The 18702-nt window shown below is 43.8% G+C and overlaps 1 protein-coding gene across 1 annotated transcript in view; it reads right to left on the reverse strand.

Annotated features, from left to right (window-relative positions):
* Positions 1-18702, reverse strand: part of EPG5 (ectopic P-granules 5 autophagy tethering factor) — a 682187-nt gene that overhangs the window by 13023 nt on the left and 650462 nt on the right. The window contains exons 42-43 of the mRNA XM_086960335.1: positions 7747-7962; positions 6633-6747 (exon numbers count right to left, since the gene is read on the reverse strand). Of these exons, the coding sequence (XP_086816461.1) occupies positions 6633-6747; positions 7747-7962 (331 nt within the window). The remainder of the gene's footprint in view (positions 1-6632; positions 6748-7746; positions 7963-18702) is intronic.

Raw genomic sequence — 18702 nt, forward strand, 5'->3', positions numbered from 1 at the left:
TAACGGAACATTGGTTGAAACGAAGGGGTATGGGATGCGCTATCAGAATGCAGGCTTAACATTTTAGAGACCTTATAGCCGTAAATGGCAGATAACTCTTCAATTGCACTGGGGGACATAGACCCGAAGTCCCGGGGTTCCCCCTTAAGACTAATGACATGGAATGTACGAGGGCTAGGGGATAAGATCAAGCGGGCCTAGTGTTGACCACACTGAAAAGACAGAAGCCCACTATAGCTATGCTGCAAGAAACACATTTGACAGTAGGTGCGACCAACGCCATGGATAGGAAAGGGTACAAAATGCTAGTACACTCGGAATTCACGTCCGGATCAAGGGGAACCGGTATACTAATACAGAAATCCTCACAGTTCATTCCACTACGGACTAAGATTGATGATCAAGGATGCTTTGCCACAGTGCAGGGGCAATGGGAGGGTAGTCTCCTTAATCTAGTGTCGGTATACATTCCCCCTGCGCTCCACCCGGTGCAGCTCCCGAAATTAGCTGACTTTTTACTGGCCCTTCCCGGGGGAGAGGTGATTCTAGGGGGGGGACTTCAACGCCATTGTGGACGCTCAGCTAGACAGATTCCCGGCGGGCGGCCCCACCGGTGGATCTTCCCACTTCCAGCGCTTCCTGTCTGCCATGGGTCTCATCGACATATGGAGGCATTCCCACCCCCAGTCCCAGCAGTTTACTTTCCACTCCGCATTCCTTTCGAGAATAGACCATTTCCTGACCCTCGGTAACAGCACCCAACACATAGACACCGTAGACATTCACCCCAGGGGTATCTCTGACCACTCCCCGATCACTCTGACGATATCCACCCATGAGAAGACGCGCCGGCGAATATTCCCTATACACGCTACATACTTAAAGATCCCCAGGGTCCGTAAGGCTCTTAAGACAGTGACGGCACAGTATTTCGCTGAGAATGTGGATTCGGTGAGTTCATCAGAGGTCCTGTGGGAGGCGTACAAGGCGGTGCTTAGGGGGCAAGCAATAACCTCGATCACGGGTCACAAAAAAGAGAAAGCCTTGGAACTCACCAATTTAGAAATTACTTTACAGGACCTGATGACAGCACACGAAAGGCAGCCCACGTCAGTTACAGCACACGCATTTACCATCCAACAGCAACTCTACACGGACCATTTAAGAACTCAAGTGAAAGGCCATATTTCTGACACACAGAATAGGATTTACGAGGTAGGGGATAAGGCGGGTAAAATGCTGGCCTGGCTAGACAAGCGGGAGGGTGGCTCCAGGGGCATTCAGCAGGTGAGGAACAGTCAGGGGGTGACCCACGCAAGCCCTGAACTCATAGTCGAGGCGCTGGCGGCCCACTTCGAGGGGATATACACCCCTGAGCTGAGTGTAACAACTGAAATGGCCAGAGAGGCATTGGAACGGATTGAGGTCCGGACGCTTTCTGCAGAGGCTATGGCGGACTTGGAGGCTGACATCACGGCAGAGGAGATACAGCTGGTGATTAACGCATTGAACCCGGGCAAGGCACTTGGCCCAAACGGCATAACTATTGAATGGTATCAGGCGAAGCCTGAAATACTGAGCACCCATCTTCTAGCTATGTACGAAGAACGTCTGGAGAAGGGAATACTTCTGCCAGACCAAAGACTGGCCACTATAGTAGCAATTCCCAAACCGGGGAAACCGCCGGAGGACTGCTCCTCTTACCGCCCCATCTCGCTGCTTAATGCGTAAGTTAAGATCCTCGCCAAACTCTTGGCGACCAGACTTGTGCGGCATCTGCCCGATCTTATACACTCAGATCAGTCCGGGTTCATGCCGCACAGGAACACGGTGCTAAATCTGCGCCGGCTACATGGGGTGCTGGCACGGGCAGCGGTGATTACGTCATCGGCAGTTATACTGACCCTTGACGCCAGGATGGCCTTTGACCTGGTGGAGTGGAATTACCTGTTCGAGGTCCTGTCTCGCTTGGGGTTCGGCCCCAAAATTATTGCATGGATGAGATTATTATACACTGACCCGGTTGCCCAAGTGGTGGCCAATGGCCATATCTCGTGCACGTTTCCTCTGGGGAGGGGCACTCGTCAGGGGTGTCCACTCTCGCCACTGTTGTTCGCAATTTCATTGGAACCATTGGCCACCCTGATACGAACCACGCCACTGTTGAAGGGGATCAGCTGGGCGGAGGGCTGGGAGGACCGGCTCTCTCTTTATGCGGATGATATGCTGGTGTATCTAACTGATCCGGAACGGGGGGTGCCGGCCCTTCTACAGCTCTGTGACAGCCACGGGAAAATTTCTGGCTACACAATCAATTGGACCAAATCGGAGATGTTTGTCCTGAGGGGCCCGACCCCAGCGCTGAGTATGGACTGCCCTCTGAGGACCGCAGGATCCTCATTCAAATATTTAGGCATCCATGTCACTAGGGATCCAGCGGAGTTTATGGACAAGAATTTGGGGCCCCACATTGAGCGACTAAAGCAAGATGTTAAATTCTGGGCGGGGTTGCCCCTCACATTGCTAGGGAGAGCCGCTCTGTATAAAATGATGTCCTTGCCCCGCTTTCTGTATGTACTCGAAAATACCCCATATCCAGTGAACCCTAAATTCTTTCAGAAAGTGGCGGCGCTGGTGTCGAATCTACTGTGGGGCAATCTCCCGCCACGTATCGCGCAAGCCAAACTGAACAGAGGATGGTATGACGGAGGAATAGCGCTCCCCAACTTGAAACTGTACTATTGGGCTGCGCAGTTAAAGCCTATTAACTACTGGATACATACTCCACAGTCCGAGCCGGCATTTCAGGCAGACAGGGCGCAACTAGGCACAAACAGTCTACTGGCCCCACTATATGACCATACTAAAGCGCATAAACTGGAGGGACCTACCAGACTAACCGCGGCGCTGTGGCATACGGCGACCGCAGCGTTGGGCTGGAAGGGGAAAGTAACGAAGCTCACGCCACTGTGGGACTCAAAAGCCTTTGGCAACATGCGAAACAGCAGAGGCTTCTCCCACTGGGACACTATAGGAATCTCCAAGGGTGGGGATCTTTGGGAGAGGGGCGCGGTAGTTACTTTTGACAGATTGCGAGAGCTATTCAACCTGGGAGAGAGGGAATTATACAGATACATTCAGATACGACACGCACTGCTAGCGGTCATTCCCCCTGACAGTGATTTGCCGGAGGCATCCCCACTTGAAGACCGGCTTCTCACTGAATACATGGTTGAGAGGGCGACCTCCCTTACATACAGTAAATTACTCAACAATCTACCGGATCCACTAGCTAGGCTGAAGGAGCAATGGGAGGGGGACGCCGGGGAGATGGATGAATATGAGTTGAATGAGGCGATAGCATCCCCTAAAGAAGTGGGTATCTCGGCACGACTGAGACTAGTGCAACTAAAAGTCCTGCATAGAGTTTACTATACTAGAACCATGCTCCATCGCATACACAGAACACAACACCCTTTCTGCCTTCGTGGATGCGGGGAAGAGGGCACATTTTTTCACACAGTGTGGGACTGCCCCCGTATCCATGAGTTTTGCCGACAAATAATGCGGACGATATCACAAGCGTTAGAGATTTCGCTGTTGCCCGATCCGAGGCGGTGTCTCCTAAATATATGGGAGGCGACTGACGTCTCTAGACATGATCAAACCTGGGTCACAGTGGGCTTAATGGTGGCCAAACGAGACATCGCACAGAAGTGGGGCGCAGCCGACGCACCTACGACGGCACAATGGGGTCTTAACATGGACAGGGTCATGGTGACAGAGCGAGCAGTATACTCCAACAGGGCATGCCCGGGGAAATGGAACAAAATTTGGTCCAAGTGGAACATATACAGAGGGGAGATTTGTGATCCATTAACAGAGGAGGAGCAGGACGAGTCTGAAGACGAGGAGGATGCGGGCTAGGGGGCCACTTGAAGCCCGCGAAGGGGGGGGTTCACAAATTTTAGATTGCATCGGAACACTCCGGACCTGTCCTCGGCGTTAGAGTAGTGGCGTCACCATAGGAATGATACCTGGAAGGTCCCGCACACACCTGATAATAGGTCTTGGGGATGGGTGGAGGTTTACGAAAGGGTATGATTACAGGGGGACAACGTCCCTCCGTAGCCATGGCGTCTAAGAACCAATCATGAACGACCATAATGTGCTTCCTTAAATTTTATTGATATGTTCTTGTTTTTGCAAAAAAGAAAAAAACAGAAACCACACTGATTGACTGAACAATGGAATAGCTGGGCCTTTTCTCTGTGGCGGTGATAATGTATTGTAGGAAAAGTAACAATAGGATTTGCATTGGATATTACTGCATGCTGACAATGTTAATGTAATAGCGGCCAGCCCGGATGGGTTGTAAGCCAATAGCTGTGTAAATTGAAAGGTACAATGAAGGTTTTTTTAAAAAAAATAATAATAAAAAAATATATATAAATAAATAAAATGACATTTTAAAAAACAAAAATATTTTTATTTAACTATTAAATATCTTAACAACTTTTTCAAATTTTAAAAAAATTTAACATTATTTTTCTTAACATATATTTAATCTCATTTAAAATATTACTAATTATTATGTTGAATAATTATTCATAAATAATAACAAAATACATTCTTGAAATTTATGTGGGTTTTTTTTACATTTAAACTTCAGAAAAAGAATTGTTTTAAATATTTCTAAAGTAATTAAATATGTAATTCAAAAGAAAATCAAGTGTGCTGTAGGACAGTTAACTCTTTCCATAGCGCAGTGAGGCGTATTATGGAATAATGGAAAGGGCAAGGCGTCCCTGTTTGTGCCATAAAGAAGAGTTGCTGGGCGCAAACAGGGACCACATCGAAAAAACTGTTCTCCTTCACCCCATACTGATTGTGATTGCTCGATTATCTACAACACATTCCTAGAAGAATATTTTTTGGGGGAAATCACTATTCACAAGCTGTCATTTTGCAGCCACAAAGATAGCTGTATGGTTGTAGAGCCCTAGATAGGCCCATCTTTCACACATACAATCATGCAAGACTATTCCTTCTGAGAAACTGCAGGAGCTTTAGAGCGGGTGATCTTTATGACCACATCTGATTAAAAGGATGGGAATATAGCATCACCTCCCCCAGCAGTAGACAATTTCTACCAGTTTCGAAAATTAATATGTTGATTTCTAGAAGGTTGCAGAAAAAAAGTATGTCAGTTCGTCATCTAATTTCAGGGCATAACAAGTGCTTCAATGTTGTGATTGAAAATTTAAACGTGTATGCTTGAGTTTAAGCTTCACGATTCTGGTCGTAAATCAAAAGGGCAGTGTCTCATTCAATACCTCATTTTTATACACCCATTAAGGTCTAGAATGACTTTCAGAAATGTACACTTCATCTGTCTCCTGATCTCAACCACAAAGAAATATGAGGAAGTGAATGGTGTTTACAAACAGCAGATGAAAAAATGCAAAAGTGTTAAAGATAAAGATAATTAACAAAAGAAATCAAGCCATCTGGGGGAGCGAGTTCAAAGGCAGCTCTGATGTGGATGAGGGAATTATGGGCATGTGGCCAATAAGGATTGTTTGTGGAGGAAGAGTGGGAATAATCTGCATTTTCTCAAAATGTGTTGCAACAATGTTTTGAAGCTCAAAAAAAGGTGTGTACACTATGAGGAGGTATGTGTTAATGAGGAACAAGCGTCAGTTAAGGTTGTGAAAGATGTTTTACTTCTAGTGGCGGAAATGCAATTGGAGGGCGATGAAGTAGAAGAGGGTCCTCCATCTTAATGTGAACTGGAAATAACTTTGGGTGCAGGCGATGGCTGATTTGAGCACACCATACCCCATTTTGTTGCCGGAGGAGCATACTAATGCTTTAACCAGTTGAATCATACCACATTTAGACAGTTGCTTTTGGTGCTAATGAAAGAGCCAGTACCAAGTATAGTGGACAGCTGGAAGAACAACGAAGGATGACATGGTGGAACTGGGAGTGCTAGGGAGCCTGTAACCTTTGCCCCATGTCACAACACCCCAGTTCAGTTCCAGACAAGGACTTTGATTAAACAACACAATGTGCTTACACTCAACAAGGAGGAATGTAGCACCTGATTTTTAAATGCAAAGAGCTGCCATTTTGATGATCTATCAACGTAGAGCGATCAGGCAATCCAATGCATATGTGCCAGAAAACATCATGATGATCTCAAGAAGAAAAGAATTGTAGTGTGTGCTGGGATATAGGCTACCCTAGAGCAGGGAAGGAGCTAGGCCACACTACAAATATATCCTAACAAATTAATAAATAAGACAATGCAAACTATAGGAAAGTTGCTGTAAGAGCTGCGCGCATTTAAAACATATTTACATAGGATAAGCTATGACTTTCCCCCAGCACATCTTCATTTCATCTTTCCTCCCACGCAGGTGGAACTGGGCTATGAAACTTTTATCAATATATTATTTATGGCAAATTTCAGTTTCTGGAAATGAATGTGGCACAGTAATTGGTTGATCACTCAATAGTTTTTATTCTTAGATAATTATTTACACATAGTTCTATTAGTTTTCTATTTATACATTCTACTTTTAACTCTGTACATTGTTGTATAAAATAAGTTAAATGCAGCATACCTGCTGAGCTTTCATGGACATTTGCAGTGAAGAACTTGCCCTGAGACGGACTTGGTTCTCTCCAGGTACCTGGACCAAAAGGTATGCGGACATGCTGCGTGCGACCACTCGAAACCTTCCAGTTAAGAAAATATGTGTAATAAAGAGTCAATGTTATGCTTATTGATTAACATGATAGATAATTCATTCAATAATGCTTAGGCTACATTAAGGAATCCTTACATCAGGACATTCTGAAAGATTAATAAAAACAATTTTCTGGAAATATTCTGGCTGGTAAAATAGCACAGTGGCCTAACCAGGAGATCTGGTGTATTTCACAGGGCACTTCAGACACAAGTGGGTCCACAGCGCCTGCTGTTTCCAAAGTGTAGTATGAGGATCACTCCTTTGTGGAATAACACCACGTGAAACACTACAAGGAGACAGTTAGTGGCAGAAAGCAGTAAAATATATCTAATTTCAATAATTTTAAAAAGTGATGGTTCGGCATCTAATGAGTAGGAATGAATGAGTGATGCACAAATATATGACAAGTCCTATTAAGCCTGGTATCGTTAAATATGCAACAATATGTTACAGAATTCCTTGAACCTTTAAGGACTCACTCACAGATGTATCCAGGTACCAACCCGCCTCGCTATGTCTGGAGCAAATGACAACTTTAGGCTCGTTGACTTTTTGGACAGCACACATGCACCTGCCAAGATTTCAAGAAGCTTGAGTGTGGCAGCTGAGGTCCAAAGTAGCTCATAATACGAAATTGGAAAACAACCAAATTTCAGCAACTCTGACGTAGATTGAAAAATGAGGAGGAAGGGAGAACTGGTGGAGCTACATTACATTATCTCTGCAGAATTATGAACATGCGGACACTCAGATATTTCTTATTAGAATATCATGACATTCATTTGGAATTACCTGGAGCTAGATTGCTTAAGTCAGAACTTCAACAAGCAATACATAAATATGCAGACCACGCAAAGGTTCAACACAATAACTTACTTGCAGCAGACGCTCCACCTCCACAAATGCTTGGATCACTGGCAGTATTGGTCTCTAGTCAATTAGTGGATTTTCAAGAGGAAATATTTCTCTGTTTTAAAATTCTCACCTGCTTGAAAGTGGAGATTTCCTTCCCAAGCCGATGGCACCCAGGATTCCAGATGTCAACCTCTCCTCGCCCAACTGGCTTTGCCTGCCCTGAATTATCAGCAAGAGACGAAGAACAGCTTGCACGAAAACACCATCATTCTGCTCCAACTGGATCAAGGACAACTGGAGGGCTTTGTGCCACCAAAGGAAGAGTTTGGCCTCTTCAATGGAAGAACTTTAGAGGAAGATGCAGAAAAAATAAAATATGAAAAACACACAATAACCAGAACATCTTACATTGCAAGCGGCTTTACTGATTCCTGTTCCTTGTAAGCATGCATTTCTGCAACGTAAGGATACACAACAACAAAAACAGTAGACCTCCACAATTTTGGATCTATAACGTTTTTGAATATTTACTTTGGATTGAGAATTTACATTAATTTCGGGTTTATTTTGGATGCCATTATTTTGCGCAAATAAATGTGTAATGTATTTGGCTCCACACTTGGAAACTGAGTTGTAGCATCAAACATAAAAAACACCAACATTTACTAGTTGTGGTATGCCACGTACACATTACATGGCATAACACACATCGCTCGCCATGTTTTACTCCTGTTAAACTGCTATTTTACGTTCTATTTGCAAATGGGTGTTTTGTGAGCACGACCAGGCCCTCTCCGCAAACCACTGTGGGCAGTTCAAACCCTGTTGTGTGCTGCATTCAGCATTGCAAATTGGAGTTGTCTGCAGGGAGTTCACCCAAAGCCTGCTGCCCACGGCCTTTGGTCGCAACATAGCACAAACACTTGCTATGGGATTCCGCCAGATACACCAGTTTGTAATTTCCTTATTGATACCCAAAGGATAGTTTCTTGGTAACAGCTGTATCCCATCCACACAAGCTTCTTAGAAGTTAAACGTATCTCTAGACGTCTTGCCTTGAGCTATGCCTGAATGCGACATATACATATTAAACAGCATAGCACACAATAATAATAATAATAATAATAAAACCATTTATTGAGCGCCTGGTTACACTGAACAGTGTGTCCCCGCGCTATAGAACCCCATCATTAAACCATCAGACCAGCCAGATCAGTAGAATCTCTAACCAGACACAGACACAGGGGGTATAATCATAATTATTTGATAAAGTGATGAACATTAAAATATGCATTAATGTTTATGCTCTCAAATGCCTATCTGTGGTGTAGTGACTCAAGATGTATGGCCATAATAGAGTAACTCCAGATGTAAGGACCTTGATGTAGTGAGTATGCACTACAGGTTAGAGAATCTGATTTATTAACAAAAACACATGGCAGAATACTATATCCGCAGCAAATCAACACACCTCCAGGCTGCAGACCACAGGTTTTCACAGTTAGCCTACTTATATCTCTAAAGTCCAGTTCCAATATGATGGTACGGCGCACTTTATCTTTTTAAGCAAACAGCGTTTGTGTCCAGAGGGGTTCATATACCTTTAAAAAGGTCCTTTGAGTCCTTTATCAAGAGGACAAATCTACCTGTCTCTGATAGGAAACAAAGACAGCTTTCACCCTGGTATGGCCCTTCAGACATTCGCCTCCCTTTTTTCTGATAAAGACTTGTCATATATTACATATACGGCCTAATCGTCGAATAAGATATGTGTGTTGAAATGTGGTTTGTGGTTATTTCTTCCTCCCTCTGACAAGTTGCTCTGTTTGAGTAGCTCTACTGAATCATTGTGTGTCTGGGAGGATGGCAGATGATTTCTAGGTGGAGATGATGGGAGTTGGGGTGCTCTCCATCAATTACAGTTTTTACTGGACAAATGCATCCCTTCCTCGGAACTGACTGAGATCTGACAAAGAGGAAACTTTCTGGGTTATTCTGTGGGACTCCAGTCTTTGCTGATCGCTTCACTACGGTGGGTGAGGCTATACATATGATGTTATCCTTCAGGTCCTTACATTATTGTACAATAATGGCCATCTCACCCTTCAGTGTCATAAGATCAGAATTAGCTGTCAAAGTGACTTCTGGTCTGTAATATATGGCCAACGGAGAAATGTACTGGTGAATAGGGTGTAGAGAGCATGAAACAAACAAGACAAGAATGACAGAACTATGAGAGAAAGAGCAAATAATAAATATATGAGAGATTTTTGGTGGAATCTGGGCCATCCACTCTCAATGGTCCTGCAGGAGTAGTCAAACCAAGTTGAAAATCAGAGGGCAAAAATGCATCTTCATTGAGCTGACCTTACTCTCCCCTTATGGTGTCTCACACTAAGAATCGGATGCTTTGGCAAATCCACATGGCTAAGAAACATTGGTCCTTTTGCACCTTAACAACGGTCATTAGACTTTGTTGATGTCTGCCTATAAATGATCGAGCATCTTCTCCAGAAATCTCTTCCCTCCAGGTGCTCCTGGATCTTGCAGGATAATAACACTTACTCAGGTAATAAAGTTGGTCTTGATAGAAGCTATACTGTGTCCAGGACATAAAAAGTTTGAGAGTCAGCATGTGTTTCCACTCAGCTTGGATTGGACACCGCAAACTTCCACTGTACCTGGCCCCTCCATTTAGGTGAGTAAGTATCCTTCCCCCAACAGTGCCCTTAAAGTTTTGAGCCAAATTGCTGGACAAGACTAATGTAACCAAGACTTCGGCAGCTCTCAAAGGGGTGTTTGACATATCCGAGGTTTCAGCAGACTAATGGGTCCTTAGCCAATCCCTCTGCATCTGCCGTCAAAGCTTTTCTTTTGTATTCATATTTATGATCAAAAACACCGGTGATACCAGATCAGGTGTTGTCGGAGAATTCACGGCTACTAACACATGGCTGTTACCATCTTACTCAGTTCATTGGATTGTTTTTGTTATATTCCATTATTGACCAATTTGCTTTATTCTGCATTCAAGCCAAGTTTTGAAGGCCACCTTAGATGACTGTCTGACACGATAATGTCTGGCACCTCATTGTTTTTTAAGAAAACTCTCACACACCAACCTGGTTGGTGTCATGCTTCATCATTGGGTCTCAGCTAAGTAGCCGAATGCTACTCAGCTGCGCTACGACACCTGTTTACAGTGGAGCAGGTTTGAGGTGTAGGTGAATGTGATGAAGTGAAAGTGAATATAAAAATACCTCTGGATTCTACCTGTTAATTTATTCTTGGTGATCCAGGGTATATTTAAAAACTAGAGATTTGAAAAGGATACTATGTGTAGCCGATTACTATCCAATGATTGTCAACATGTTTCAGCCCGCTAAAAAAATAAATGGGGTTTCTTAAAGACCGCTCAATTAACGTGAAATAAAAGTGAAAGTGTGTGGTAAAAAATCACCACGTGTTAGGCATTTTATGATCCTGGGAGAGGGGGAGCCTTTACATCACCAACTTTGAAGTTGTGGTCTCTCCCGCCGTTCACCTATTCGGGCGGCTCCAGAGGTAGGTGATTTAAAGGCTCTCCCCCCACCCCCCCAGGATCAGATATGCGAGCCATCAAACTGATTAATGTAATAGCCATTGAGAGGACCCATATCACGTTCAGTCCTTTTTGGCATACATTGAGTTCCTTAGCGTGAACACTGAAAATGCCCTAACACGTGGTGATTTTTTACCACACACTTTCAAACCTGCTCCACTGTAAACAGGTGTCGTAGCACAGCTGAGTAGCATTCGGCTACTCGGCTGGGACCCGATGATGAATCATGACACCAACCAGGTTGGTGTGTGAGGGTTTTCTTGAAAAACAATGAGGTGCCAGACATTATCGTGTCAGACAGTCATCTAAGGTGTCTGTCTTAGTTGGTTTATAATTGACTCTAGGGACAAGGACGGCCGTCCACACGTCCTAGCTCTCTCTCGTTTTTGAATTCAAGCCAAGTTCACAATTTGCAAAATATAAAACTTAATAACAAAACAGAGTCTTTTTCACTAATGGAGACTCCAAGCTTCAAACAGGCTCATATCCAAAAAGAAGTTGCTCCAATAAACCAGGGGGAGTGCCTGGTATGGTTCTACTGCGTAGAATACTATTTATCAGAAGAGTCTCCTAGGGTTCACAGAGATGTGCACATTTGGACTGGTTGAGCTATGGGTGTTGACACAAAGAGAAAAATGTTCCCTCAATGGCCACATAGTTTCAATTCAGGAATACATCCCATTCTTAGTATGACATAGGTGACAGATCTACAACAAACTTTTTTTATTTTCTTCAAAAAATATATGAAGTTTTTTATTTTCTATTAAGCATTATTCTTAAGTTTTTGTACTTTTCCATAATAATTAAATTCATAAGAAGCATTTCGTCACATAGGTTACATTACATAGATAATTTCATGGTTCATACAACAAAAAAAGAAATATATATTATGACAATAACTATATATACAAAAAAAACAATTTATACAGGTCCATATACCCCTGATGTCACACAATCAATCACAACATGCTAACACATTCATACTATCACTACATTCAAACCCTCAGCATCTGAAAAGGGAACTGAGTCTTAATTGGCAGGGAGCCCCCCGCCAACTAGTAGGTCTCAAAACTCAGTCTGAGACCCCGCACTTGGTCACATGTGCTATGGGTGTTGGAAATACATTATAACCATGTAAGCTCAACAGTTTACAATTCACAGCTTCTGTTTATTAGATTAGGTTCACTTTCATCTGTACTGAGGACCATAGTCTCAATGTCAGTCTGAGCATTTAAGGAAGAACACAATACATAGCGGGTAGACATGTTTATAAAATCAGCTGAAAGGGGGAGGATGTAAGGATGAAAGTTCCCAACACACTGTGCCACAGTAACCACAGTAACCACAAAAAAAACATTTTATTTTGTTCCTATAAGTTCCATTTACATTTTTTTCCAACAATATGTAGGGCTGCTGGTTCTCAGAGCTATCGCATACAGTTAATCTGTGATCATGAAGGTCATATTTTTAGTAAGTTCAGATAGGGGAGACGCCAAATTGGTTTCCACACTTTGTATGGTCAAGGTGCTTGTCTCGCTTTCTAGAAGACTCTAGTTACTGGCAGCCTACTCTTCTTTGTTGAAGTACCTATTGGCAACCAGGGGTGTTGGCTACTAGCTGCTAGCCTACTTAGTGTTTGTTTCTTTTGAATGGAATGCGTGTAAGCATTGGTGGTATAACATTTACAAACATTACACCAAATAAGTCTAGAAACTTCAATTCCTAATGATGCATCTCTCAGTAGTTTTACCCATAGGTGATCACAAATCTTTAAAACAGTGGTTGCAAGTTGAAGGATGGAAGATGATATAGAGGACAACCTATCTACTATTCCTTCCTCTGCACTCCAGTATTACAGAGTCATGCCAGTAAAGAAACAACATAGCTTCTAAGTGCAGCTCCTCAAAGGTGTACCCAGACTTCTGCACCTAGGGAGTGTTGTTTATATTTCTCTCTGGGAAAACACTGTCCCTCTTCGAGAAGATAAACACAGACCTAACCTGACTGACTGACATCTGAACTTGTGAGATCCACCGGAAACTAATTAGCAGTGCTATTTTGCCACTGGTTTGCTTTTGTAAATATTAGCTAGAGTTGTCCAGAATGTCACTGTTCATAATTTGGTCTTCGACATGCAGGCTATCCTGTTTCTCTCTGCTGGGACAAAGCCTGAAGGTCCTGCTGTAGCTATATTGTCCTGTCCTGCTGCTGACCGTACCTTAGTTAAAGACAGCAGATCCCGTTTGGAGGCTGGCCAAAGCTTTGCAGCTTCTCCACCCCTCAATAATGCTTTAATGACAAACCTGACAATTGTGGTCATTTGGGAACATTGGTTACAGTACACCTAACACCTTACGAATTAGTAAGGAAAGCTGCTGACAAATCAATGTCTATAAAGTCCTGAGGGAACAAGTAGTAAGTAAGTAAGTAAGTAAAACTTTATTGTTCAGTTAATTAAAACCATAACAAATTTTCTTTACACTTGTGTCGTAATGTTAAAAAATGTTAAATTAGTTAAGAATACTTGTTCAAAATTTACATCAAGATAAAATTCAAATACTCGTTAAAGGAAGAAAGAATGAGGTTTCAGAAAATCACACTACAGTATTAGAGGTATTACTCAGTCGTCAAGCGTTTTTCAAAGGCAAGCAAAAACTTTACAATCTTACAATTGATTTGTGTATCCGTAGAGTCCAAGCAGCCTATAATGGCTGTCCTACAGGTACGTAATCCTTTAGTCAGAAAGTGATTCTTTAAAAGAAGAGTTCGCTCTTGATTCAGCTTTGTACAATGACAAATAATGTGGATTATATCCTCTTTTTTATAATCACAGAGCCGACAGGCGATGGATCCCGTGTGTTTCCAGGCTGGTGCATCAGCCAGCGTTGGATATTTTCCGAATCTTAGAGCCATCAACCTTTTTTTAATAAAAACAGAGTATGTAGAGTCCAAGTAGAGCGCCGGAGTAAGAAGTTTATAGCTGTTAATTGCAACCCAAGAATGTGAACGATGGGAAAAAATCTCTTTATCAATAAGTAGAGAATGTAGTTTGGGGCTTTGTTTATTACCTGTTTAAATGAGTTAACTGGTAGGTTTTTATTCCATAGCTGGGCGGTGCGTGTTAATTCCAGAGCTTTTGTCAGGAATTTGTTTGCCTCTGATTTGGTTCCCTTTTCAACTTCTTGCCACAAAAATGTATTTAAGTTGTTTTCAGTGGCTTTCATTTTAATGCAGTACCAGGTTTTAATGCACGTGTATAGTCTTCCCACTGATTCGTTCACGAGACCAAATTCTAGGCGCATTTGCGCTGGTGAAGCTGTACGGGGAAGTTGAAAAACTTTCTTATAAATTTTAGTAATCAAAGTATTTAACAAAGCACCGTCCTTGCCATGCATTGCTGCACTGAGGGAACAAGTAGTGATTCTGGTCTTATTCCCCTTGTGTCAAACACTCAAGAGTAGATGGGAGGAATGCATGCAAATACCCTAAACCACTGGCCATCACTTCGGGAGGGATTTCAAGTCATCCTTTTTCTCTCACTGAGCCGCTTTAAAAAAAGACCCACCTTACGGACATCAGTACTAAACCTGCTCCTCATGGGAACAGTTCATCCCTAACTGCCAGGTGAGCCCAACTCCAGAAGGCAACACAAGCAACCTCAGACCAGTTTAATCCTTGCTATACCTCATCACTGAGGTACAGTATGGGTACTATGGAACAGAGAGCAAAAGACCCACATCTGGGCATTCAGAGTGGTAGTACAGCACATGGATTGCTAGCCAGATAGTTGAATAGCAAGACTCTTGTGGTCAAACTGTGTCCTTGTAATGCACCCCTCTTGTTCATCTCTGATTCAGGAGGTCCAAGTCCCTCCCATGTTACCATAAACAACACATAAACTCAAAGAAACTGTATCCTTCCTTTACAGGTACCAAATCTATGGTAATGCAAACTGCTGCAGATTCCTGTAAGTACTTTGTGCTGCTTGAATATTCGCATACCTCAAGATTCCCCAACTTTGACTGTTACTGCCCCTTTTGTCAGGTATCATGTGTTCCTATCATTGGTGGCCGGTGAACAGCAGCCATTTGCGAATGCTATGCAACCATGCCTCCTGTTTCATGTTGCAATCTGCTGGTTCTGTATGTATGTATATGGTGTTTCAATGGCAGGGGCAAAAGGGCAGCGGAGAGCAGTACATGTTCAAAGAACAGTATGAATTCAACAATATCATATAGAAATTAAATTAGCAAAAAAACTCTACTTTGAGGCCAAGATCTTAAAGGCTGGAAATCATTTCAACAACATTTTTAAAATTGTCAAATCTTTCACCTCCCCCAATCAATCAATCAGGCATTTGTAGAGCACACTACACCCGGGTGAGTGTCTCAAGGCGCTGCAGGGGTGGGGGGAGGCAGCTACTGGTCGAATAGCCAAGTCTTAAGGAGTCTCCTGAAGGTCAGTAGGTCCTGGGTCCGGCGCAGGTGGGCGGGGAGGATGTTCCATGTCTTTGCAGCGAGGTGGGAGAAAGAGCTGCCGCCGATGGTCGGAGGAGCGAAGCTGGCGGTTCGGGGTGTAGAAGGATAGTTGTTCATTGAGGTTTGCTGGTCCGGTGTTGTGGAGTGCTTTGTGAGCGTGGGTGAGGAGTTTGAAGATAAGGAAAGCCTGCATAAGCCATAAACGTCCCTCCCAGGAAGGGCACTGTGTGCGCGACCACGTGACAGCCTGTTGGAGCTGGACCGCTAGGAGAGGGCAGCACTCTAGTTTCCTTATCGCCTCTGGCCATAATCACACCATGCTGTGACCGCACAGTGGGTGACGCGCTGGCTTCACTAGCCGTAGCTCTGTTGTCATGTTCTAGTTGCTGCTAATCTTGTAAATGTGTTTCTGAACTGATTTTTAAAAACAAACCAATATTGCACTTTGTCTGAATGTGAAATTAAATTGATTTTTAAAAACAAATAGAAATTGCACTTAGCACTTTGTTCAATTTTAAAATAGATCAATAGCTGTTCTTGAATATCGTTTATCCCTTCACTGTGAGCGCGACCACGTGACCGCCTGTTAGAGCGGGACCGCTAGGAGAGGTCAGCGCTCTAGTTTCTTATTGCCTCCGGCAATAAATCACACAATGCTGTGACCGTGCTGGAGGCGCGCCAAAGGCAAGCCCGTCTGCGCCCGTCAGCGTCGCAGATGCGACCGGAGCTGGCCATGCTGCCCATAGATCTTTAAATCTCGGAAACCGCTTGTGCTACAGCAGACTGAGGCTATTGGAAATAAGTAGGAGTGTGAGCTGCTGCCCCCTCTTACCTCCTTATTCAGAGCCTAAAGAGCTGACCTGCTTTAGGTGTAGCTGGGCTGCTTCTTTTATTAAGACCGAAGCGAGGCATGAAAAGGGCGCCAAGGGCAATCTAGCACTCTTTGAGGTCTGGTTGCATGGGGAGAATGGCCAATTACGGGCCATGCCCCTTAATACTGGGTCCATGAAAAACATGCCCTTCAAATCTTTGATATACTAGAAGACACTAGTCCAGGCCTACTGTTTTTGACGGAAACCTGGCTTAGTGAAGGATCAAATCCTACTATTGCTTCGGCTATACCACCTGGTTATCAGATCATTAGGAAGGATCGGCCTGAGGGCACTGGCCGAGGTATTGCTAGAATTTTGAAAAATATATTTTCATGTACGACAGTCCCCACAGAAGAGGTAGCAGATGTCGAAAGCCTCGGTTTCCATTTGGTGGTATCTGCGCATTAATCAGTTGTTGGCGTTGTAGTTTACAGACCACCCAGGCTCACAGGCAGATTCCGAGAGCCCATCAGCAACGTGATCGCTCCTTTGGCCACTAAATTCAAACACTGTCTGGTGTTAGGTGATTTTAATATTCATATGGACAAACCTACCGAACAGGAGTCCATTAGGCTATGGGAATCTTTGGAAACGTTTTTCTCCGCTAAAATTGAATTGGCAACTAATAAAAGTAAAGACATTTTTAAAATTGTAACAGAGTTCTCATCTCCGAGTGCGGTGGCTAGATCTTTCACCCTCACGGAAGTATGGATGAATCATTTGGCCTCTAATTTCCACGAAAAGTTACAAATATTCAGGACACTTTTCCCGGGCAGCCCATGGATCAGGACGAATGTATGGAATGTCTCTTCCGTCTCACCCAGACTAGGCGATCGTCTTTTACACAGTTCCCGCCTATTTCCATGGACAAATCCTTGGAACTGATGAGAGCCCTTGAATCCAGATCACCTTCTGAATCGTGCCCAGCAAAAGTTATGGCATCAATAGCGGAGATAATTAACCCTACCGTGAACCTGATTCTGAACGCTTCATTACAGACTGGGCAAGTCCCGGACAGGTGGAAGGAGGCAATGATTCTCCCCCTATTAAAAAAATCTCCTTTTTGATCCCGAGATAGCCTCCAATTACAGGCCAATATCCCTTCTTCCGTTTTTCTCCAAGACTTTGGAAAAATGCTGATATTATTGGACCTATCTGTGGCCTTTGATATCGTGCCCCATGACCGGCTCCTGAAGAGACTCCAGGAGTGCGGTTTCGTGGGCACAGTCTCCTTTTTACTCCAGTACCTCTTTTTTACAGAACTGTCAGCAAACAGTCTGGTCTTCGCCTTTTGCTGCCCCCATCCCTCATATGCATGTGGGGGTCCCACAGGGCTCGATTTTAAGCCGAACACGTTTTAACCACTATATGACTCCCTTGGCATTTTTGGCAGAGGCCCATGGAGCCAAAATTGGGTCCTATGTGGACGACACAGCTGATTTTCACCGGTGATAAAGACAATGTTTCCAGAGGAGTCTCAATCAACACCTGCCGATCAGAGGTTACAACGGAACCAACTCAAGAGTAACTCTGAGAAATCAGAGATCATTTTTTTTGGTCTCCCTCCCAGTGATGTGTGGCGAGATTGGTGGCCGGTAGTCATGTCCCCTCCTACATCCTCAGTCAAGATAGTAAAAAATGTAGGGGTCAAGCTTGATGACAATTTGTCCATGATAGCTCAGATTCAAGCTGTAGTGGGGTCCTGCTTTGGTATGCTCAAAATGATAAAACAGTTTTTGCCCCTTCTTCCGGTCAGACACAGGAAAACAGTGGTCCAGGCTTTGATAGTATCTAGGCTGGACTATGTTAACATTCTGTACCTGGGACTACTGGAATATTTACTAACACGTCTACAGGTGACCCAGAATGCAGCGACAAGGGCAATTCTTATGGTCGGCCCCAGAACACGGATGTCGTCCCATCTGAAATCCCTGCACTGGTTGCCGATCCGTAAGCGGATCAGTTTTAAAACGGGCGATCTGGCCTTTAAAGCCCTCCTTGGAACAGGTGCGTCCTACATCAGGAAAGGAGTACAGTTCTACTGCCCACGTCGAACTTTGGGATCATCATCACTGCAGCAGGCATTTATCCCCAAGTTCACCCGCGTTCGAATAGACGAACGCTATTTCCAGGTG

The sequence above is a fragment of the Lissotriton vulgaris genome, chromosome 3_1, assembly GCF_964263255.1.
Source record: "Lissotriton vulgaris chromosome 3_1, aLisVul1.2, whole genome shotgun sequence".
Lineage (NCBI taxonomy): Eukaryota > Metazoa > Chordata > Amphibia > Caudata > Salamandridae > Lissotriton > Lissotriton vulgaris.